The sequence below is a fragment of the Rhinoraja longicauda genome, chromosome 21 (genome assembly GCF_053455715.1).
Source record: "Rhinoraja longicauda isolate Sanriku21f chromosome 21, sRhiLon1.1, whole genome shotgun sequence".
Classification (NCBI taxonomy): Eukaryota; Metazoa; Chordata; class Chondrichthyes; order Rajiformes; family Arhynchobatidae; genus Rhinoraja; species Rhinoraja longicauda.
Genome location: NC_135973.1, coordinates 19,804,588 through 19,828,386, shown reverse-complemented (window position 1 = coordinate 19,828,386; position 23,799 = coordinate 19,804,588). Strand labels below are relative to the sequence as shown.

Below are 23,799 nucleotides of genomic sequence, written 5' to 3'. Positions count from 1 at the left end.
AAATCGGGAAACATTGTTAGACGTTTGCCTTTGTCGCATATTTTTCCCTCCTCGCCACCGCCGCAGAGAGAGAGAGAGAGAGAGAGAGAGAGAGAGAGAGAGAGAGATTTTGATTTTGATTTTGATTTTGATTTTGATTTTGATTTTGATAGAAGACATGAATATTTTCTTACCTCTACGGAGAAAAACTGGGAAAAACCATCAATGTCCGCTGGATTTTGGTCCTTGAAAATGGGGTTTTTGGACCTTGAAAGTCCTTGAATTTTTTGCTGTATATTGCATTGCAAAAGTGGCTGCTGTATTTTGGCTCAGAGATACAGCATGGAAATGGGCTCTGTCCCACCGAGGGACATTTTAAGATTTTGCAGATCTTATGTGGTTATAAATTGGTATATAATAGTAATCATTCTAAAAAGTTCTAAAAAGTCACTAATCATTCTCCTCTTGCATCCTCCCCTTTTTAAAAGGTGTGTATTTATGACTAGTTGCAGTGAGAGATGGAAAATTTTAAATTGCAGAATCACAATTTTAAATTAATGGAGTAGGAAGTAGTGTAACCCCTTGCGATCAGAGTTGATGGGCGAGGGTATAACTGCAGCAGAAGGTTATGGAGGGCAGATGATCCTGGCAGTGACAACAGCATGAAAGCTGGTTTCATGGCCTGTGGGCAGTGCTAGAGGTAATGGTTAATGATTGAACTATTTGTCATAGTTGATAATTAGAAATCCAGAAACCCTGCAGCACCACGGAGGCTATTCACACCGTTGTATCCGTGCTGGCTGACAAAGAGCAACTCGGCCCAATCCTACCTTGCAGCACCTGATCGTAGCCCTGCCGATAATGGCTCTTCAAATGCACATTTTGTGGTCCGGGCTGGCTTGGACCCCGTTAAACGGTCAATGCCACCTACAATTGACCCCTCGTTATCAGTCATTAAAAGAAAGATTACATCGTATCCATTGAAGTGGTGTGCCAGTTCCTAGATCCCACATCATTGGGTGGAGCCTATTTTTTGTAGAGGCAACTGGTGGAAACATCACTTGCCTTCATCTAGTGTGACTTGGAGAAAAAAAGTCTGGTCCTGTTTTGCTTTTATTGCCTCTAACTAATGCTAAAATCTCGAAGGAAAACGGAATTAAATTTGTGCAGTTGCATTCCAGCTACCAAGAAGGATGTGTCTCTTTCAGGTATGAACCAGTTTGGGCCCATGTCTTTGGGGAATGTTCAGATGCCACAGGGACCCATAGGACCACGTGCAACTCCTCCCATGAACCATAATGTTCAGGTGAGCAACATGGAATCTATTCCAACGGTAATTACTTTTCTGAAGAAGGGTCTCAACCCGAAACGCCACCCATTCTTTCTCTCCAGAGATGCTGCCTGTCCCGCTGAGTTGCTCCAGCATTTTGTGTCTACCTTTGATTTAAACCAGCACCTGCAGTTCTTTCCTACACATAATTAATTTTCTGTTCAGCTATTCCATAGCTAATGAGATTGGAGAATTGCTGTTACTTTAGATATATTTACTAATGGGGGAATCTTTGGGTCAATTGAAATTTGTCGTGTGTGAGTGATAATTCTACCAGCTGTCTGGCCCAGAATAAGTAATGATCCAAGTTGATGGAATAGTGAAATGCATAGAATGCATCTATTTAAGATTACTAAAAAGAAATAATATGTTGTAACAAGCTTTCTGGATCAGAAACAGCCATGAAGTGAGTGACTGGCTTTTTTTTTAATGTATAAGTTAAGCAACGGATATTGCAAGGCAGTGGGATGTATTCCTGATAAATGATTTCCCAGTTTCCTTTTTTCTCCCACTTCTTTTCCCTGCTTTCTTTCCTACTCTTTCTTTTCGACTTCAACCCCTTTGAGTCCTTTCTTCATTCTTGTGTCATAACAGGTTTAAATACTCCAGTGCCTTTCATCAACGACCCATCATAAATCGCAGCTGAGCTTTAGCCAATTTGCCACTTTTGCCTTCCTCAATGATCTACATTGTCAGTTTTAAAACTTTCATTATAATTATCCAGTTGTGTTTACCTAATAAAAAATTATATTTGAAGATGATACTTGTAGAAAGAGTTCCTGTATTTATTGAGTTTGATCCTGTACCTTTTTAGGTGGAGTGGTCTGGGAGAGAAGCTTAGCATTTTATCACCTTAAAGGCATTTCATAAAGGCACATCAAATGCAAAATACTCTCTGTGATGGAAATCTGAACGAAAATCCACAGCATTTTAGAGATGCTCAGCTGTCAGGCAGCTCATGAGAGAAACAGTTAACATTTCAGATCACAGCTGCCACCTGAATTGATGAACCTGAGTCTATTTCCCAATCCAAGATAATACCTGAACTGCTGTGTTTGCAGAAATACTTTTTTCAAGCTGTATAGATGCAATCTAAAACGAGAAATCATTCTTTAAAATAAGAGAGCACCCACTTAAGATGGATCATGTGATATTTATTTCTGAAGGTCATGAGTCAGTGGATCATTTTTCAACGGGTAATGGATGAAGAGTCAAGTCTTTCAATATTTTTAAGGCTAAAGTTGATTGATTCTTGAAATACAGAGAGGTAAACAGGAATGTAGAGTTGTGATTACAATTGGATCAGCTGTGATTATAGAGTAGGCCTAAGGGACTTAAGTTGTCTACTGCTCTTATTTCATGTTTGTATATATGTAAGTCTGTAAAGAGCCATAGAACGCTTTGGAAGTTTGGCATATCCCCAGCAACTCTCACCAACTTGTACAGATGCACCATAGAAAGCATTTTATCGGGATTAATCACAGCATGGTTTGGGAACAGCTCCATCTAAGACTGCAAAAAATTGCAGAGAATTGTGGATGCAGCCCAGACTATCACACAAGTCAACCTCCCTTCCATTGACGCAATATACTCCTCATGCTGCCTCGGCAAGGCCACCAACATAATCAAGGACGAGTCGCACCCCAGCCACTCATCCTTCTTCCCTCTCCCATCAGGCAAAACGTACAGAAGTGTGAAAACGCACACCTCCAAATTAAGGAACAGTTTCTTCCCATCTGTTATCAGGCAACTGAACCATCCTACCGACAACTAGAGAGCAACCCTCAACTGCTATCTCCCTCATTGGAGCCCCTTGGAGTATTTTTGATCAGACTTTATCGTGCACTAAATGTTATTCACATTATTCCCTTTATCATGTATCTGTACACTGGATGGCTCGATTCTAATCATGTATTGTATTTCCGCTGACTGCTCAGCACACAACAAAGGCTTTTCACTGGACCTCAGTAAATGTGACATTAACTAAATTCAATAAACTAAACTTAAATATTCTTTTTATTCTAATAATTTGTTCTTCATTTTCCAGATGGGCATGTCACCTTCCCGACTATCAAATCCTCAAGGTCTGATGGGAGTGCATGCCAACAACATTGGTCAACCTTCTCCCCAAAACCAGTTTCTGAATCAGAACCAGTTTCCTCCAGCCTCTGGTGGAATGAATGTTAATAATGTGGGGATTTCTCAACCTGCAAACCAGCCTGGAATGAATCAGGTAATGGCTTTGAATCCACATATTCATTTAGCACCAATGTTGTCATGTTTCAAGGAATGACAATCTATGTAATTTGCTTAAGTTTAAGTGTCATAACTTTGTCTTTGTAAATAAGCACATGACTTTTAAAGCTGTCTTAGTGGATCAAATGTTTTAACTGTAATCCTGGATGATGTAGGGTAGGGAGGCACAGCTTTTAAATGGTGAGAATTTGAAAAGTGATGGAGTTCAGAGGGAGTTGAATGTTTGTGTACATAAATTGTTGTATGGTAACATTCAGTTAGGAAGGCAAAGGGTATGCTTGCCTCGACCGCAAGAGGATTTGACTGCAATTGTTAAAACCAAGTTGTGATCCCACATCTAGATTGTTGTGTAAGGATCTGATCTTATATAGGATGTATATACTTGCGATATTGGAGGTGCAGCAAAGGTTCACCAGTTTAGCAGAGGAAGAGATGGATGCATTGAAATGTACAAAGTTCTTAAGAGGTTTGATAGGGTAGAGAATAATGTTTCTCCAGATTCTGTAGATGCATTTAAAGCTTCAGAACATGTTGATATAATTGTCGTTTGTTCAATAGAAAATATACATTTAAATTTGCTGTGAGCACCAGTATCCTGTGTGGTTTTATTTATCTCTAGGTGAATGTTTCATTCCTATTCTTCAGAACTTTGTTTGTTCATGATCCACTAAATTAAAACGGTTTATAAATAGCATACAGTAATAGTATGTAAAATACTATATAATAGTATGTAAAATACGACGTGGAAGATGCGCTTTGACGTATTCCGACTGCATTCGTGCACTTTATGTGTCTGAAGCTTCTCCATTTCACTCAGTATATTAAACTTGTTACATTTCCTTGAACTATTATGTAGCAAACTCTAGTATTAATGAACTAGTAAGAAATTTTGTGAGATCTCTTTTGTTTTGCAATAGACACCGCCACCTGGAACCACCCTGCCTTTGAACAATACTGTAAACATGATTGGATTATCGGGTGTTCAGATGCATTGTCCACCGGTATCTCAGCCAACTCTCCGGCAAACTCCTTCCCCAGCCTCCATCTCTGCCGTTGCCACAGCTGCTGGAAGTATGCCATCCATCCAGCATTCGGCCCCTTCTGGCATGGCTTCTCCTCAACCGGCAACTTCCCAGTCTCAGGCCTCCACTCCAACTTCCTCTTCAGGTCAGACTTCAACACCGACAGCAACACCAGCAAGGAGTACCACCCCAAATCAGACTCCACCTAGGACCCAAACCCCGACGCAGCCTCCAACTCCAGTACAATCACAGCAGTCGGTAACAACACCGCAACCAATGCAGCAGTCGGCCGGGCCAGCTCAGCCTACCACTCCTGTAAGTAGTCTTGCTCAAAATAAAATGCAGATGATGCAATTCCAAAATAAAAACAAAATGGTGAAAACAGTCAGTGGAAAGGAACACACAGTAATGTTTCAGGTCAAAGACACATCGTCAGAAGGGAATTCCCAGTATTTTTTCTTTTTATTGCTTAGAACAAAAATGATTTGTATGAATGACAGCTGAGTATTTCATGCTATCGGTAAATCTTTTTTTTTCTTTTTTATGCTAATCGTAGTTTTTATAAAATTAGTAACACTTTTCATTAGTAATTTAAATACTATAAAGAACGTGGAAATTTTTTGAATTTTGTGCATTGAATCCCTGGAGTTTTCAATATCACAGATTTAAACACAAAGCACCTCAGTTGGTCAGGGAGCATCCATGGATGGAATGGACAGGCAATGATTCAGGTCGACCCTACTTCAGACTGGAGAGGGGCCCTGACTCCAAAACGTCATCTGACCATTCCCTCCACGGCTGCTGCCTGACCCGTTGAGTTCCTTCAGCACTTTGTGTTTTGCTCAGGATTCCAGCATCTGCGGTTTCTTTTGTCTCCATTTTCAATATCGTTTACTGGTTAAGACTTTGCAAGTTAATTCACTTTTTGGCTTAACTGTAAATAGTTCAGAATTTCCTGTCTAATCTCAAAAGTCTTTCAATGAAAAGTTTGAACACTCAAATAGAATAAAGCAATTCTACAGTGTTATCAGGCAACTGAACCATCCTATCACTAACTAGAGAGCATCCTGAGCTACCATCCATCTCATTGGAGACCTTCGGACTATATTCAGACTTTACTGGACTTTATCTTGCACTAAATGTTATTCCCTTTATCCTTTGTCTGTACACTGTGAATGGCTTGATTGTAATCAAGTATAGTCTTTCTGCTGACTGGATAGCACGCCACAAAAAAGCTTTTCATTATACCTCGGTACGCATAACAATAAACTAGACTAAACAATAACCTTTTATTGCTTATAATTCAACTGTCAAACCAATGGTGCTGTTTCTGGAACCATCCCACAATCCATGCACCAATTATAGTTTATGCTTAAATATGTAGTGTAATTGCTAGATCACAAATGATATAGATTGTTGTCATTAACTCTTGCACTGGAGATTTGTTAATGTTAGGTTATTTGCTTACTCTCATTGCACACTGCAGCTATCTTTACAATTGAAACGTTTGTTTCTGTTCTAAATGTTAAAGCTCTCACAGTCTGCGGCAAGCATGGATGGTAGAGTGGCTACCCCAGCCTCTGTGGCTAGTACAGACACTAACTCGCAGCAGCTCATCACCGAAGCATCGCTGTCTGAAACCAAAACCGAGGCCAAAATGGATGAAGTGGAATCCGAGCCACCAGAAGCCCAGACGGAAGTCAAAACCGAGGTACAGAAGCCAGCAAGTATCACAATTCTTGAAGTATTCCCCCAACAAATGATTGTACCCGTGGTAGATTAATCACCAGCTGGGCTGGATCCTAGGTGACTGAGGGAAGTAAGAGTTGAAAATGTGGTGGTATTGGCCATCATTTTCCTTTTTTTGTAGACAATGAGGTAATGCTGGAGAGCATTACTGCCCCCCTGCACATAAGGGAGAAATGATAAACCCAGCAATGATGTGCGAGTCACTTCAACCGTGAACGTGGGGAAGATGATGGAAACAACAATCAGGGACACATTTAATAGTTATTCAGACAAGTAGTGATAGTACGTTAAACCCAGCATGGCGTTGTTAAAGACAAGTTGTACTTAACTAAATTGATTGAATTATTTGTTGAGGAAATAGGGTTTGGTGTTGTGCATGTGGACTGCTAAAAGGCGTTTGATATAGTGCCACAAAAAGCTTGTCAATAAATTTAATCCCAAAGAATTAAAAGGCTAGTGACAATACAAGTACAAAATTGTCTTTGGGCAGGGAAGAACACAGAGATGAATTGATTGGGTGTTACATGGGCTATAGAAAATGATGTGTGACACAGAGGTCTACCACAACCACTGGTTTTCTTAATGTTTGAGAATGTGTTGGATTTGGGTGTACAGAGCACCATTTCTAATTAAAGCAAATTACACAAAACTTGGATGTATGGGGAAAAGTGAGAAAGGTTCTGATAGATTTCAGGAGTGTATAATGAAAATTAACAAGGAGAAATGAAACAAAGTGAAGCATTTTCCAAGTATCGACGGATATACAGTGCCCTCCATAATGTTTGGGACAAAGACCCATCATTTATTTATTTGCCTCTGTACTCCACAATTTGAAATTTGTAATAGAAAAAAAATCACATGTGGTTAAGGTGCACATTGTCAGATTTTATTAAAGGCCATTTTTATACATTTTGGTTTCACCATGCAGAAATTACAGCAGTGTTTATACATAGTCCCCTATTTCAGGGCACCATAATGTTTGGGACACATGGCTTCACAGGTGTTTATAATTGCTCATGTGTGTTTAAATGCCTCCTTAATGCAGGTATAAGAGAGCTCTCAGCACCTAGTCTTTCCTCCAGTCTTTCCATCACCTTTGGAAACTTTTATTGCTGTTTATGAACATGAGGACCAAAGTTGTGCCAATGAAAGTCTAAGAAGCCATTATGGGACTGAGAAACTAGAATAAATCTGTTAGAGACGTCAGCCAAACCTTAGGCTTACCAAAATCAACTGTTTGGAACGTCATGAAGAAGAAAGAGAGCATTGGTGAGCTTTCCAATCGCAAAGGGACTGGCAGACCAAGGAAGACCTCCACAGCTGATGACAGAATTCTCTCTATAATAAAGAAAAATCCCCAAACACCTGTCTGACAGAGCAGAAACACTCTTCAGGAGTCAGGTGTGGATTTGTCAATGACCACTGTCCACAGAAGACTTCATGAACAGAAATATAAAGGCTACACTGCAAGATGCAAAACACTGGTTAGCCATAAAAACAGGATGGCCAGGTTACAGTTTGCCAAGAAGCACTTAAAAGAGCAACCACAGTTCTGGAAAAAGGTCTTGTGGACAGATGAGACAAATATTAACTTATATCAGAGTGATGGGAAGAGCAAAGTATGGAGGAGAGAAGGAACTGCCCAAGATCCAAAGCATACCACCTTATCTGTGAAACACGGTGGTGGGGGTGTTATGGCCTGGGCATGTATAGCTGCTGAAGGTACTGGCTCAATTATCTTCATTGATGATATAACTGTTGATGGTAGTAGCATAATGAATTCTGAAGTGTATAGACACATCTTATCTGCTCAAGTTCAAGCAAATGCCTCAAAACTCACTGGCGGGCAGATTAGCCTCAAGATGGCTGCGCCGCCATGCGGCTGCGGTTCGCCGGCAGTCTGTTTGTCTTTTTCCTTTTTTTGTCTATGTGTTAGTGTTAGATGTGTGTAGTAGTCTATTTCAGCTGTGTATATGTGGGGGGGTGGGGGGGGGGACCTTCCATCTCCTTCCGGGGGCTCTGCGAGTCGGGAGCCTCGGTCGCCTCGGCAGAAGTCGAACTATCTGTCCGTGGAAGAAGCATGGGGGAAGAGAGAAGACATTTTTTTGCCTTCCATCACAGTGAAGGGGTGTCTGGAGGAGTCACTGTGATGGATGTTTGTGTTAAAATTGTGTGTCTTGTGTCTTTTACTCTGCACTGTTGTGGCTGCGTGGCAAATGATTTTCGTTCAATTCATTTTGAATGACAATAAAGGTAATTCAGATTATTCTACAGCAAGACAATGATCCCAAGCATACTGCTAAAGCAACAAAGGAGTTTTTCAAAGTTAAAAAATGGTCAGTTCTTAAGTAGCCAAGTCAATCACCTGATCTGAGCCCAATTGAGCATGCCTTTTATATGCTGGAGAAAACTGAAGGGGACTAGCGCCCAAAACAAGTGTAAGCTAAAGGTGGCTGCAATACAGGCCTGGCAGAGCATCACCAGAGAAGACACCCAGCAACTGGTGATGTCCATGAATCGCAGACTTCAAGCAGTCATTGCATGTAAAGAATATGCAACAAAATACTAAACATGACTACTTTCATTTACATGGCATTGCTGTGTCCCAAACATTATGGTGCCCTAAAATGGGGGGAGTATGCATAAACACTGCTATAATTTCTACATGGTGAAACCAAAATGTCTAAAAATGGCCTTTATTAAAATCTGAATTGGTTTTTAACCTCTCTGCAGAGTGACGAGGTGTCTTCATGTCCACAGCTGAAGGAAGAGAGTAACGAAAGTGTTGAGAACAAGCAGGAAGCAATGATGGAGGAGGAGGAGGAGGAGGAGAAACCAGAGATTAAAACCGAACCCAAAGAGGAGGAGGAGACTGGAGCCAATGCATCATCTCAGTCATCAGCATCGCCTCCACAGTCACGTCGAAAGTGTAGGTGTTTCATAGTAAACTCATATTACCATTTCAATAGCTTCTACTTCAAACCTATGCCCTTTATTTCTTGATTCCCTTACACTGGGGTAAAAAAATGTGCATTCACCCTATTTATGCCCCTCATCAATTTATACTCTTCTATAAGATCACCCCTCAGTCTCCTGTGCTCCACTATCTGTACCGAGATACTGTAAAAACACCCAGCTCTCAGGGATGTTGCATAGGAATTCTTTCACACCCCCAGGGTACATGATGAAGCTAGTGCTGCACAGTAGGTGTTTTGTGCATGACCTCCAGCAGCAGTGCGCTATCAAGCATTAGGCCAAAGCACTCATGCCCACAGCATGGAGTTTTATTCACACACTGGTAGGCCCTAACCGCACAGGTGAGGACTGAAAGGGAAACAGATTTACTTGGTCTTTGACCATTAAGTCACTACTTGCTGAGAAGAATGTGGGTATTTGGTCATATCACTGGAAACTGTCCATTCTTTGGGAACATCTACACTTTAAAACGCTCTTATAATGGTTGCTATAATCTGAGCCTGGTGAACATAGAGCTGTTATCTAGATGAACATCCACTCTCCAAAGTGCCATCTCCTAAAAGCTACTGCAACCTTTTGATGAGAGCACAGTTGACTATATCAGAAGCAAGGTGTCATTATCTACTGAACTGGGGCATGGTCTTGTGACGAGCTGACCTTACTGATCTTTGTCTTCTGCTAGTTTTCAAACCAGAGGAACTGCGGCAAGCACTTATGCCCACGCTTGAAGCATTGTACCGTCAAGACCCAGAATCATTGCCATTCAGACAGCCTGTAGATCCCTCACTGTTGGGAATTCCTGTGAGTACTAATTATTGAATACGTTTGACCTTGTTACTCTGTGCAGCTACTAGTATTGTTAGATGATGTTTCAACCATGTCTTTAGTGACAGTTGCTTTTTGTAGCTGGGGTTTCATGCAGCTGAACATTTTATATGTTAAAGTGTAACATGGAGACCCGAGCACCACCCTTCGTGTGAAAAGGTTGCCCTTCCGGTTCCTAATAAATCTTTCCCCTCTCACCGTAAACCTATGCCCTCTATTTCTTGATTCCCTTACCCTGGGGGAAAAAATGTACATTCACCCTATTTATGCCCCTCATCAATTTAGACACTTGTAAAAGATCACCCCTCAGTCTCCTGCGCTCCACTATCTGTACCGAGATGCTGTAAAAAAACTATTTTGTGTGCTATCCAGGCAAACAATACCATTCATCAGTAAAACAGGTAGTGCAAAAGGAGAAAGGAAATAGTGCAGAGGATAGTGTTACAGCTGCAGAGAAAGTGCAGATTTTTAAGAAGTACATGGTCCCCTCTACAACCTTCTGTTCAGCTGCACGTTCCCCATTGAAATCATGTATCCTGTGCCACAGCTGGCCTTGGGAGTCCAGCCACGGAACTTCTTAACCAATCACCATGACCATTACTGCCCCTAGTCTGGAACGTGTGCATTAGGCAATGCATGCGAGAAAGTGCTGGACATCTAATCAACCGGGTAAATAAAGGCTGTTCCATTTGAAATCATTGGAAACTACTGCCATATTGTGGACCATGATGTTTCCTTTATATTATGTACATATGTCCTGAATCGATCATTAATGTTTATTTGGTTGTACTACTTTACCATGAAAAGTTGTTGCAAACTGTATCAAATACTCTTCCACTTGCTGCAGAGACTAATTTGGCGTTTCAACATGAGGTGGGTTCTGGAAGATAAACTGACAGCATTGTATGGCTGAAAGTGGTCCTTGCATTTTACCTGGTGAATGTAGTTACTTCGATGAATGCAATGATTATGTTTTTGTTTCTCAGGGAAAATACTGAATCAATCAGACTGTCAGCCTGATAGTCATTTTCTTTGTTCTAGAGGAAGCTGGTGGTTTAGTGGTTAGTCTGAGAAAATTTAAAACCGCCTGCTTCTTCTTAGATCGACAACCGAGTTAAGTTGCAAGTCTAACCGCACACCTGCTGCATTGCGTGGCGGTTGCAAATGATAGTAGGTTTTTAATGCAACAGAAACTGATTCTGAGTTTGCTCATCGTTGTCTTCTCTTGTGATGCTGGTAATATAAGCCATGTATAATAACCATTCCCAAGTTAGTCAGCACCTTTCATTAACCACTGCAGTTGGTGTGGTGAACTTATCCCACAGTGCTGTTAGGTAAGAAATCTTAGGATGTTCAACGACACTGAAGGAACAGAGCCACATCTGGATGGGGCATGAATTAGACAAAAGCTTGGAGAGAGATAATCGCATTGTCCTTCCTGCCTGCTTCCTAGAAACTAGAGGTTGTGGACTTTGGGAAATGTAGTTTAGTTTAGAGTTAAAGCGCGGAAACAGGCCCTTCCACCCACCGAGTCTGCACCGACTAGTGATTCCCGCACACTAACACTATCCTACACACACTAGAGACAATTTACACTTATACCAAGCCAATTAACCTACAAACCTGCACGTCTTTGCAGTGCGGGAAGAAACCGAAGATCTTGGAGAAAACCCACGCGGTCACAGGGAGAATGTACAAACTCTGTATAGACTGCACCCGAGGTCAGGATCGAACCCTAGTTTCTGGAGCTGCAAGCACTGTAAGGCAGCAACTCTACTGCTGCGCCAACAGTCAAAGAAACGTTGCTGTGTACAACAGTGCCACTTCATCTCAGTGGTGCTCCACTAGAGGCAGAAGTGTATGATCGCATGGTGGATGTTGTTTTTTTCTTAATGATACTGGGCTTGGTTATTATTGGAGCTGCACTCACTTGAAGAGCTGTGGGATTTGGCATATTTTTCCTCATGTGCCTTGTAGATTAGAGAGGTGAGCCAACTGCAGGATACCCACCTCCCACTTGATCTTCAGCCAGTCAAATTTCTGGTTAATAATACTCAGATTATTGAGTTTGGATTTTAGTAGTGGCACTGTTAAATGTTGAGGGAGCTTTGCTGAGCACCCCATCTCACTACCTGCACTATTTCCTGCCCTATTTATAGTCATACAGCGTGGAAACAGGTCCTTCAGCCCAACTTGCCCATACCGATCAACATGCCCCATCTACACTAGTCCCACCTGCCCGCACTTGGCCCATAACCCTCTAAACCTACCCTATCCACGTACCTGTCCAAATGTCTGAAACAGTTTGTACACAGCCCACTAAGCCACTGAGCTGCCGCATACATTTTTGGCAGCGCACTGATGCCAAAGGTTCTTCAAACAGATCTGGCTAGATCACATGGGATCCAGGATGAGTTAGCCAATTGGATACAACATTGGCTTATTGGTAGGAGTCAGAAGGTGGTAGAGGAGGGTTGTTTTTTAGATTGGCGGTCTGTGATCAGTGGCATGCCATCCACTGTTCTTTGTCATCTATATTAATAACTTGGATGAGAATGTAGGTGGCAGTTAGTAAGTTTGCGAATGACACCAAAATTGGTGGTTTAGTGGACAATGAAGAAGGGTATATAAGAGTACCACATGGTCTTGGTCAACTGGGAAAGTGGGCCAAGAATTGGCAATGGAAATTAATTAGGACAACTGCATTTTGATAAGTTAAATCAAGATAGGACTGGTCGTGTAAAAACCCCTGAACAGTGTTGTAGCCTGGAGTACATGTACGTGGTTCCCTGAAATAGACAGGGTGGTGATGTTTTCTGTTTCTTTGTTACACTGATCCATTGTTTAGTATGGCATGTCAGAAAGTCGTACAGAAATTGGCCATGGGCCCACCAAATCTGTGCTGACCAGCAACCACCCAACCATCTACTTGTTCTTTTACCTACTAAACTTGTTTGACAATTAAACTGCCCTTCTCGATAGTAGAACCTAGTCTGTGCTCTATTACAATATTTGAAATAATCAGTAGATATGTTGCAAATTTACCGACATAAATATACCAACATAATTTACCAACTGTTTGGGATTAAACTGTTTCTGTAATGAAGAAATATAGGAATCACCTGGGAAAGTGGTAACCAGGAACCAAAATATTTTTCGCAAAAATAAAGGTTCAAAATGTAGAGAGGCTTTACCATTATTTAGTTGAAATGTACACATGAATTGAAGAAGTTAATGGATACTGATAGCCTTGAAGTTACCTTGACCATTGAATGCTGACTACTTGCATACAATTTTACCTCATTTTAAAGTATTTAAGTTTCTCAAATCCACGCTTGCATTTCAGACAAACTGAGAGGAAAATGAGGTCCTCGAGCTTTGTTCTGAAACCTGCAGAGGGGATTGAGTTAAACTTGGAGACCGCATAGCATTGACATTGCTGCCTGAATGTTTCTCCTTCACATCTGCTGTACAGGATTATTTTGACATAGTGAAGAATCCTATGGATCTGTCAACAATAAAACGGAAGCTGGATACTGGGCAGTACCAGGAGCCATGGCAGTATGTAGAAGATGTATGGTTGATGTTCAACAATGCATGGTTGTACAATCGCAAGACCTCCCGTGTATATAAATACTGTTTAAAATTAGCTGAGGTCTTCGAGCAGGAGATTGATCCCGTCATGCAGTCTCTTGGCTACTGTTGTGGACGAAAGGTAAGAACCTTTATTTCAAAAGAAGCGAAAGTGCTTTGGATATAGAAATATTTAATATGCAGTTTGCATCGTCCAACTGTCATTAGTGTGAATTTTTTAATTTACCTTTTTAATTGTCATCATGAACTCTTGTCAGTTCTAGAAAATCACTGTAATGTCTTGCAACTATGGAGAGCAGTATTCATTTATGAGAATCAAAGACTATACAAAAACAATTGAGAAATATTTTGTTTGCATGTCATCTTCCATGATATTTTTATCTTAATTTTTCACCTTAACAAAGCTTAAGGTGAAAATTCTGTACAAACTAATTGTAAAACAAAAACCAAAACAGCAGGTTTTGGAAATATGAAATAAAGTGCTGTTCCCGCTACTGTGAGACTGCACAACCAGCGCTACTACCAGCAGACCAGTCAACAGTAACAGTAAAGAAAAAACACAGTAAATGATGACAATTATCCTTATAGACAATAGGTGCAGGAGTAGGCCATTCAGCCCTTCGAACCAGCACCGCCATTCAATGCGATCATGGCTGATCACTCTCAATCAGTACCCCGTTCCTGCCTTCTCCCCATACCCCCTCACTCCGCTATCCTTAAGAGCTCTATTCAGCTCTCTCTTGAAAGCATCCAACGAACTGGCCTCCACTGCCTCCTGAGGCAGAGAATTCCACACCTTCACCACTCTCTGACTGAAAAAGTTCTTCCTCATCTCCGTTCTTTATTTTTATTTATAATGAATATCTCTTGCTATCCACTTTGCTGCTGTAACACTGCAAATTTCCCCAGTGTGGGACAAATAAAGGAATATATTATTATTATTATTAAATATTCACTGAATCAGAGTGCATCCATGGAATGAGTTATCCCCAGGACGGTTTCCATGGTGCATCTTTAAATCAATCACACTTGACAAATACCATTGTGAAGCCTTAAGGCCTTACATTCCTTAATAAACTTTAGACCTGATTGGAGAAGTGGGAAATTGTTAGATTCTCCAGAGCCAATATTTTTCACCTTTATAAACAATTTTCACAAATAGCACGAAGGTATATGACCATGCATGTCTTCAGTTTATCTTAGTGTTGTGAGTTTTTCTTAGCCCTTTGTCTCTAATCTGCATTAAAATTAGTACAGTTAATGTTAATAAGAAGCACAGAATGCTCACATTCAAAGATAATAGAGCAGAGCAAGATAGACCACTCGACCCTAAAAACCGTAGTATGTCAGGGCGCCATTTTAGTAGGCAGAAACTTGCAGAAACATTTAAAAAGGAAAATAACAAATCTGTGAATTGATAGATGAGATATATTCTGCATTTTTATGGTATCATCATACATACTGTTCCCCCAAAACACTGATTACACTATGAGAGGCAAAACGATCGACGGGTTTTGCTTACTAAAATGGCGGACGTTCCGCTCCTTTGCGTACTACACGTCAGTATAGGCTATTTCGACAGAGTGGTTCATCTTGCTCCTCTAGTATCTTTGCTCACATTACTGAAGTGCTGAGAAGACTAAATTTGCTGCATTTAATTTGTTTGCTCCTGAACTGAATGTAACTGTTTGACACATTGCCATGGTTTTAACCAGATTCAATTGTTATTTTGCATTTTCTTTTTTTAGTATGAGTTCTCCCCGCAGACATTGTGCTGCTATGGTAAACAGTTGTGTACAATCCCACGCGATGCCACGTATTTCAGCTATCAGAACAGGTAAGGAAATGTAAGGGGTGGGGGTGTTGCACATTGTGTTAAGGAAGGGTGACAGTGGCACAGAATGGAAATTGTTCTCTTTGTGACAAACCAGGTTCAATGCCCGGCTCAGGTAAATTTTAGAAAAGCATCATTTTGATTATTTCTGTGGTACAACTATGTTATAAATCTAAAATGAATTAAAGCTTTGGTGATGGAAGCCATTGAATTAGGGTCTGTAGGAACTGTTACTGTGAACTGTTTAATGCTTTGATTTATTTGAGAATTTGCTGTTTCGATGGTCCTATATTTTAAATATACTTTAATGTGTTAGTCAGGATAGATTGTGGGATTTATTTTGGTCCATTGCGTTTGTAGTGGCATTTGAATTATTGTTAGGGTGGGGAAGATCTATAACTTTGGATAAATATGTCATGAAGAATAATGATTTCTTTACTCTGTCTAAGTTTAATCGTAATCGTAATTTATCAGCCAAGTATGTTTTGCAACATACGAGGAATTTGATTTGCCATACAGTCATACCAAAAAAGCACCAAGACACACAACTACATAAAAAATTAACATAAACATCCACCACAGCGGCTCTTCCACATTCCCCACTGTGATGGAAGGCAATAAAGCCTTATCTTCTTTCCTACTTTTCTCTTGCGGTCGGGGCAGTGGAACCATCCGCAGTCGGAGGTATTGAAGCTCCCGCAGCCAGCGATAGAAGCTACTGCGGTCAGGGCAGTTGGAGCTCCCGAAGTCCGTCACTAACCAGGGACCGCGAGCTCCGCGTTGTTAAAGTCCACAGGCTCCCGCAGTTGGAGCTTCGAGGTCGATCCCTGGCAAAGGGATCGCCAGCTCCATGATGTTAAGTCTGCAGGTTCCTGCAGTTGGAGCTCCCAAGGTCCCAGCAAGAGTCCGCCAGCTCCACGATAGGCTGCAGTGCAGACGGAGATACGACACGGAAAAAGTCGCATTTCTGTCGAGGAAAGAGATTTAAAAAGTTTCCCCTACCATCCCCCACATAATACAAAACTAAAGATAAACTGAAACATACATTTTATAACAAACTAAAAACACAGAGGGGAAAAAGGCGAGATGGACCGTCAGCGAGGCAACCATCGTATGGCGCCCCCTTGTCAGATTTAAAACTCATTTTTGAAATTGACTTATCTGAAGATGTAGAGCACGTTCTGCATTGTGCAGGATGGACTCCTGTTTCATGTCTTAAAAAGCAATAGGTCTACCTATATTCATCTTCAGTCAAATCTCATGAATCACAGCTTAAACTAATGATTGTTATGACTGTTGCTGGAACCTTAGTGCTTATTGTAAACAGAGTAGGTGGGCAGGGCTTGTTGAATATGCTGAGGAAATGGAATGAACAGATTTGTATATGTAGATCATTTTAGAATCAAACAGTAAATAAGTGGTAATAACTACATTTGACAGAGCTGACTAAATCCAACCAATATTTCAGGTTTTGACTGTTTTTAAATTTGCAGCTCTGGTAATTAGCAGTCCATAATTATGCTTTTATTCTCCTAGCTGGACGTTATAAAGGCATTTAAAATACTCCCTGTATGTTAATCATGAATGCTGAATGTTTGATTTTGTTTTGTATGTTTGAACTCACCTGACAAAATCTTTAAATTGGGGTCATTGATAACAGATCACCTACTCAAACCTGAAATGTTGGGAGTTAAAGGAAAAAGCAAGTTAGAAATATACGCAGAGGATTTAAATGACACCATCTGAAATGCACGTGGTTTGTCCTCTAAGAGTTTCAATGATCCATTCTTGAGTTGATGAATCTTGTTCTTTGGGATTGCTATAACTGAACTGCAGCTACATTGATCTATGCCAGCTGACCGTTGTTGAACTCAGTAGTATTTTGTGTGAAGAGCTGTGGCTGTGTGAGCTGCTGGACAGAAAGGGATCACTGGCAAGGTTTTAACTGGCACCAGCAAGGAACGTAGGATGTGTTAAGTCACAAATAATGTTTTTCGCTGATTCTTGTTTAAAGCCTGTATCTGTGCTTCAAAAAACACTGCTCGTATAGAGAGTTTTCCCTTTCGGAATGTGTCAGGCTGCAGAGTCAACCTGCAAGGGTTTGATGCACCAAAACAACACTCTGGTGATACTAAACAATTTGCAAGGTTAACGGTATCTCTGGTAACGTTCAGAGGAATCAATTAGAAGCTAAAGTATAAATCGGCACATCTTGGTTAACAGATTTTACCAAATCACAGAGTTCATATTACTTAAGTAAAAGTGAATCACAGACAAAAAGAATTAACCACAAGTGTAGCATTTGTTAGAAGATGTAATGTGTTGCAGGCCCCATAATATTGCAATAATGTGCTTTTAATTACTATTTCAACCATCTTTGAAGATCCATTTTTAAAGTTACTCAGCTGAATGGTCCACTGGTCAGTGTCCATGCTTCTTTATCTTCCTCTTCAGAAAGCTGGCCCAATTAATTCTGATGAATCTGGTGATCAGCAAGTCTGCACGTGCCAGACTGCCACGTTGGTGTTCTATAGGATTTCAGGAGAATTCAGATTTGCATTGTATTTTACAGACTGATAAAGATAAAAGCAGTTGAAACCATAGCTAAATTTTGGATTTTACTGTCAGAAGTTTTATCTCCATATTTACAAATCTGTTTAATATTGCATTTTAAAGTTACTGTGCAACTCAATTAAATGTTTTTTTTCCTTCCAGAATGCCAGTATGTTAACCTGTTGTTATTATTTGAGCGTGAATGTGTATGTTTGCTGTGTGTATACAGATATATGAATGAATGAACTTCCTGGTGCCATTCAGAACCTTGCAGTGAGGCAGGAGCTTGGTGTGTGTGAATGAGCGAGCCAACAAGGGGCCGTCAGCTCGCGCTCTTCATCCACCTATTGGTTGTTTCTCCTTTCTTTATGGTCATGTGGACACAGTTAAATTCACAGCAGTGCCAAGTTTTTACCAGAAAGCAACATCCACTCATAACCAAAGATAACAATGTTGTACTGAGTATGGAATACTCTTTTTAAAGTGTGGTTTCGGTGAAAGTAAGAGAAATTTGATTTTACACAAAAACTCACTTGCAATTTCCCGAATGCATAACATCAGGAATTGCATTCATATATATTACCTATGAGACCAGCCCATGGAAATCTTCGTGCTAAAAGTAAAACAAATCTATTTGGCCAGGTGCAAAGTCCTTCAGTTTTACCACAGGATTTGTATATATCTGTAATTATAAGAAAGTCAAAGCAAATTGACTAGTTGAACATCATAGTAGCTATAATACCTATAGCTGGCAAAGACAGGCAGTATAATCAGGATACCTAAGGTTAATTCTGTTCGCTGGCCCTAGTTCTTTAATATAAGGTGTGTGCATTTGACAGATCATTTTCTGTCACATCATATTGCTTTGAACAAAAAATTAAATCTTATTCTAAATGGCAGTAAGATTGCATTTTAGAAATAAAACTGTAAATTAAACCTTTTCAGAGGAACCACACATTTGCTTAGGCTAAGGGTGCCATGATATTGAGAATATCTTTATATTCAGAGTTAACTGTTTTGTAAAATCGTTAATTGGTAACAGTGACTGTAATACTGTTTCACAAATTGTCAGAGAATCTCTTGTTTCTGTTCTGAATATGGAAATTAAATCGCTTTAGAATTTTGCAGCCACTATTTAAGCGCTATTAACTTAGAGAATTTACTCTATTTAAATATTTCTATTCACCAACACCACATCTGGTAGGTGAATATTGTTTTCATTTTATTGCTATGCAATATTAGAAAGAAAATTATAACTCCGGATTATACACGGCAATGTTCCCAACCATTCTGTAAACATTGCCCTGAATATAAAAGTGTATAGAGCCCCTTTATAAACTTTTCAGAACATTATCCGGCATGGCAATGTATAATACCACTTTTATCCATCTTAAGACATCTCAATTATAGTTTAACTTTTAATTATTTTAGTAAAACTATGAGCAGCTTGTGCTTGCAGCCAAATACTATGTAGCATCACCTGAATTGCACTGTGTCCAAACCCAAGGTGCACACAAGCCTTTGGCTAAGGCAGGCGTGAGTGCTTTGTTTAAAGTACAAGAGAGCCCATCCTTGGGATAGCTGGCACCGGCTATCATTAACCTCTGGTTGCCTGATCCAAGGGGCGGCAGAGGAAAGGTCACTGTGAAGGAGTCAGCAACTGGCTGGCCTGTCCTGCAACCGCATGTCTGGGTGGAGTTGCCTGTGCACTTTGCCCCACATCCCATTAAGTACGTGCTGGAAACCAATTTGGAATCTCCCAGTTACACCACTGACAAGATATCCACAAATGCATGGGATCAGAACTGAAAGGTAAGTCTGCTGTTAAACAAATTGACATGTTAGGCATTGTTTTGTTAGGGCAGCAACAAGTTTATAATTCAGAATACTTGTAATTTGTGAATTGCAGAAATGAAGTTTGTTGTTGTAATACATGCTTAAGTTGTGGCACCCTTAGCTCTAATATACATTTTGCATTGATCTGTTTATGTCTTCTGTGTAATATTTGGTACTGCTTTGTGGATGCATTCACATTCTCTTTGCTCACCCCTCACCTTCAAACTCTTGTGAATCTTTGTCTTGCATAGTTACCCTTACTATTACTACAGGTGAACAGATTTGCTTTGTTCTGTGGCCATGCAGCTTACCGCAGCCCAGCAGCTTTTTTATTATTTTATCACTCGATTTTTAGCATGGATTTGGGTTTTCTAATGGTTTAGAGTGCATAGTTAGGTCTAGTATTATTTCTTACCTTGATTCAGATTTCAATTACTGCAAAGAGTTTAAAAGTAACATTGGAAAATGGTAGAAAATTAATTAGGAACCATTAAAAACAAGCAACTGGAATTTTAGGTCCAGGCAAAAGATGTCGAGCTTGCACCACTGTCCTGATTAAAGGGTACTATTGGAATCTTCATATTTACAAACTATGCCTGAAAATGGCTTCATTCTAGCTTACCTCAGACCAGTAGTACCTGTGAGTTTTCACTGGTTAGTGAGTTGTTTTAATTGAAATTTAGCAATTTTAACATGTGGTCTCCACATCAGGCTCGGTGATTAATGTCACATGAACAGCACCAGCCCGACTCATTCCAAACTTGTCCAAGTCTAAGCCATGAAACAGATTATAAGATATTGTAGAGGGATATTATAGGTAGTGGTTGTATCACAATAGATTTCTTAAAATTAACAAGCACTCGTGACAGTTCAGAAACTCCAAATGCTGTATGTTATGTGACATTCAAATATTAATTAAGGATTTGAATGATGGCATGTACATTTGTGATTTCTGTCGATTTAATATAACTAGTACAAGTTTGTCCTATTTTGGCAATTTGTTCCCCAAGGCATTTTGTAGAATGACTAGATTTAGGAATCCAGCCAATTTTAAGAGGGGATAAACTTTGGGAAGAGAAAGCAAACTATTTCAAGCTTAGTTACAAGTCAAATATTTGTTAAATATTTGAGCTGTTGAATGATTTACATGCACATTGTAAATTTTCTCCATGTGAGACTTTGCGTTTGATCGCTGCCTAACCCAACTGCAATGACACCAGTTTCCCCCATACTTAAAAATATTCCTCCATGCATCTTACTATTGACAGTGCAATAAGTGAACCATAAAACACTTTGCATGCTCATGACTTGTCCATGTTTTTGCGAGCCACAGTTACGCCCCTCCCCTTCGATGATACCTGTTGTAAAGCCTGGCTCTGGACACAAGTGGGATGGATGGAAGAGGGATAATTGTCTACTTAAAATTTGCAATGTGTTAACTAAATTCCTGCACACCAGCAAACAGTTCAGAATATTAGACAATAGACAATAGGTGCAGGAGTAGGCCATTCAGCCCTTCGAGCCAGCACCGCCATTCAATGCGATCATGGCTGATCAATCAGTACCCCGTTCCTGCCTTCTCCCCATACCCTCTCACTCCGCTATCCTTAAGAGCTCTATCCAGCTCTCTCTTGAAAGCATCCAACGAACTGGCCTCCACTGCCTTCTGAGGCAGAGAATTCCACACCTTCACCACTCTCTGACTGAAAAAGTTCTTCCTCATCTCCGTTTTAAATGGCCTACCCCTTATTCTTAAACTGTGGCCCCTTGTTCTGGACTCCCCCAACATTGGGAACATGTTTCCTTCCTCTAATGTGTCCAATCCCCTAATTGTCTTATATGTTTCAATAAGAATTCAGCTTGGAAGATTGATTCTTAATTATTTAGGGAGAATTCTCATTGGTGATTAACAAAGTAAAACAAAAAGACTGCCGGAACATGGTGCAGTGATAGGCATGTTGCCCTCTGCATAACTACACTGACTGACCGAAGGGCCTACTCCTGCACCTATTTTTCTATGTTTTTCTATATTTTCTACTCACCGTAAACTATCCCATAGTGAGAACATGCTAAATTTATTTTTTGGTAAAATCACCAATAATCGAAAGATGCAGCATGCCCATGAATCAAATTTTAATGATTTAATTTAATTATGTAGTGGTGTTGCTTTTTAACCTATCCAATGAGACCAAATGCTAATCTATGCTTTGCCTTGGCTTTCTGCTCTGTGTTGTCTTGGTGTTCCGTCTTACTTTGTCTGTGCTGTTTGTTCCTTCCCCTTTTTTCTTAAACCTTCCCTCCCCGTTGTCCACATTGATCTGACCCAAACCTGGTAAAACACTGACCCGTAATGTCATCAATCAACCAACCAAACCTCTCGCCGTGGTGATCTGCCCTCTGATTGGTGGCTCCGTTGCTGGGCTGGCTGTGTTGTGTGGACGAGCAGTTCACCCAAATATGGCCTTCTTGCTGACAGGTATCACTTCTGTGAGAAGTGCTTCAATGAGATCCAAGGCGACAGTGTCACTCTGGGTGACGATCCTACCCAGCCACAAACGTAAGTAGCACTTTCATTTATTTCTGTGTGTTGCCATTTCCATTGTGGAATTGAATTAACGATGACCACCTCAATTGTTTATTCTTCATATTTTGAAACAAACAACTTCTCCCTGCTCCCCGTCCAGCAGAAGGTACAGAAGCTTGAAAGCGTGCACCATCAGACTCGAGAACAGCTTCTCACCCTCTAATATCAGACTTTTGAAGGATCATTTCATAAACTAGCGTACTGCTCGATTCAAGTCTACCCCACTGAAGACTTTGGACTTTGTCTCTGGAACTGGTGCGGTACAATACTGAGAACTATATTTTGCACTGCATCTTCCCCATTGCTCTATCTATTGTACGTGAGTTGGACTTGTTTGTATTTATGTGTGGTATATCTGATCTGTTTGGATAGCATGCAAAACGGGGTGGGGGGGGGGGGAGAATCTCATTGAAATCTATCAAATAATGAAGAGCCTACATAGAGTGGATGTGGAAAGGATGTTTCCCTTAGTGGGAGACTCCAAGACCAGAGGGGCAGCCTCAGAATAAAAGGACGTATCTTTAGAATGGAGATGAGGAATATCTGTAGCCAGATGGTTGTAGATCCGTCAAATTCATTGTCTCAAACAGGGGTGGGGGCCAAGTCATTGGGTATGTTTAAAGCGGAGATGGATAGATTCTTGATTAGTAATGGTGTCAAAGCTTATGGGAGAAACAGGAGAATGGGGTTGAGAGGGAAAAATAGATCCGCCATGATCGAATGGCAGAACAGACTTGAGCCGAATGGCCTAATTCAGTTCCCAAGTCTTATGATCTTTTCACTGTACCTTGGTACATATGACAATAATAAACCTATCTAAAATATATCCTGACTGAGCACTTGGTTTCCCAAATAACACCTGCTGTGCAGGACTATAATATTTTTGGAACCTTGGTCTGAGATGAATAAAAATGAAACGCTGGCAAGAATTATGTTGAAACTTTCACCGTCTTTTGAGAAATAGAGAAATAGAGTCATAGATTCATAGGGTCATACAGCACGGAAATAGGTCCGTTGACCCAACTCATCCATGCCAAATGCACTGTCTAAGGTAGTCCCATTTGCCTATATTTGGCCCATATCCCTCTAAACCTTTCCAATCCATGTGCCTGTCCAGATGTCTTTTAAATGTCGTTATAGTACCTGCCTCAACTACCTTCTCTGGCAGCTCGTTCCATATACCCACCACACTCTGAGTGAAAAAGTTGCCCCTCATATTGTTCATATTAAATCTTGTCCCTCTCACCTTAAACATATGTCA

At 40.5% G+C, this 23,799-nt stretch overlaps 1 protein-coding gene across 7 annotated transcripts in view; it reads left to right on the top strand.

The window, feature by feature from the left end:
• LOC144604008 (CREB-binding protein-like) overlaps positions 1 to 23,799 on the top strand; it is a 96,343-nt gene that overhangs the window by 33,470 nt on the left and 39,074 nt on the right. For 5 of the 7 annotated variants that reach the window (XM_078417995.1, XM_078417991.1, XM_078417992.1 and 2 more), the window contains 9 exons: positions 1,188 to 1,285; positions 3,357 to 3,542; positions 4,483 to 4,902; positions 6,119 to 6,298; positions 9,070 to 9,265; positions 9,995 to 10,113; positions 13,613 to 13,852; positions 15,480 to 15,568; positions 22,431 to 22,511. In XM_078417995.1, the coding sequence (XP_078274121.1) occupies positions 1,188 to 1,285; positions 3,357 to 3,542; positions 4,483 to 4,902; positions 6,119 to 6,298; positions 9,070 to 9,265; positions 9,995 to 10,113; positions 13,613 to 13,852; positions 15,480 to 15,568; positions 22,431 to 22,511 (1,609 nt within the window). The remainder of the gene's footprint in view (positions 1 to 1,187; positions 1,286 to 3,356; positions 3,543 to 4,482; positions 4,903 to 6,118; positions 6,299 to 9,069; positions 9,266 to 9,994; positions 10,114 to 13,612; positions 13,853 to 15,479; positions 15,569 to 22,430; positions 22,512 to 23,799) is intronic. The other 2 variants (XM_078417996.1, XM_078417994.1) reach the window with 1 other exon arrangement.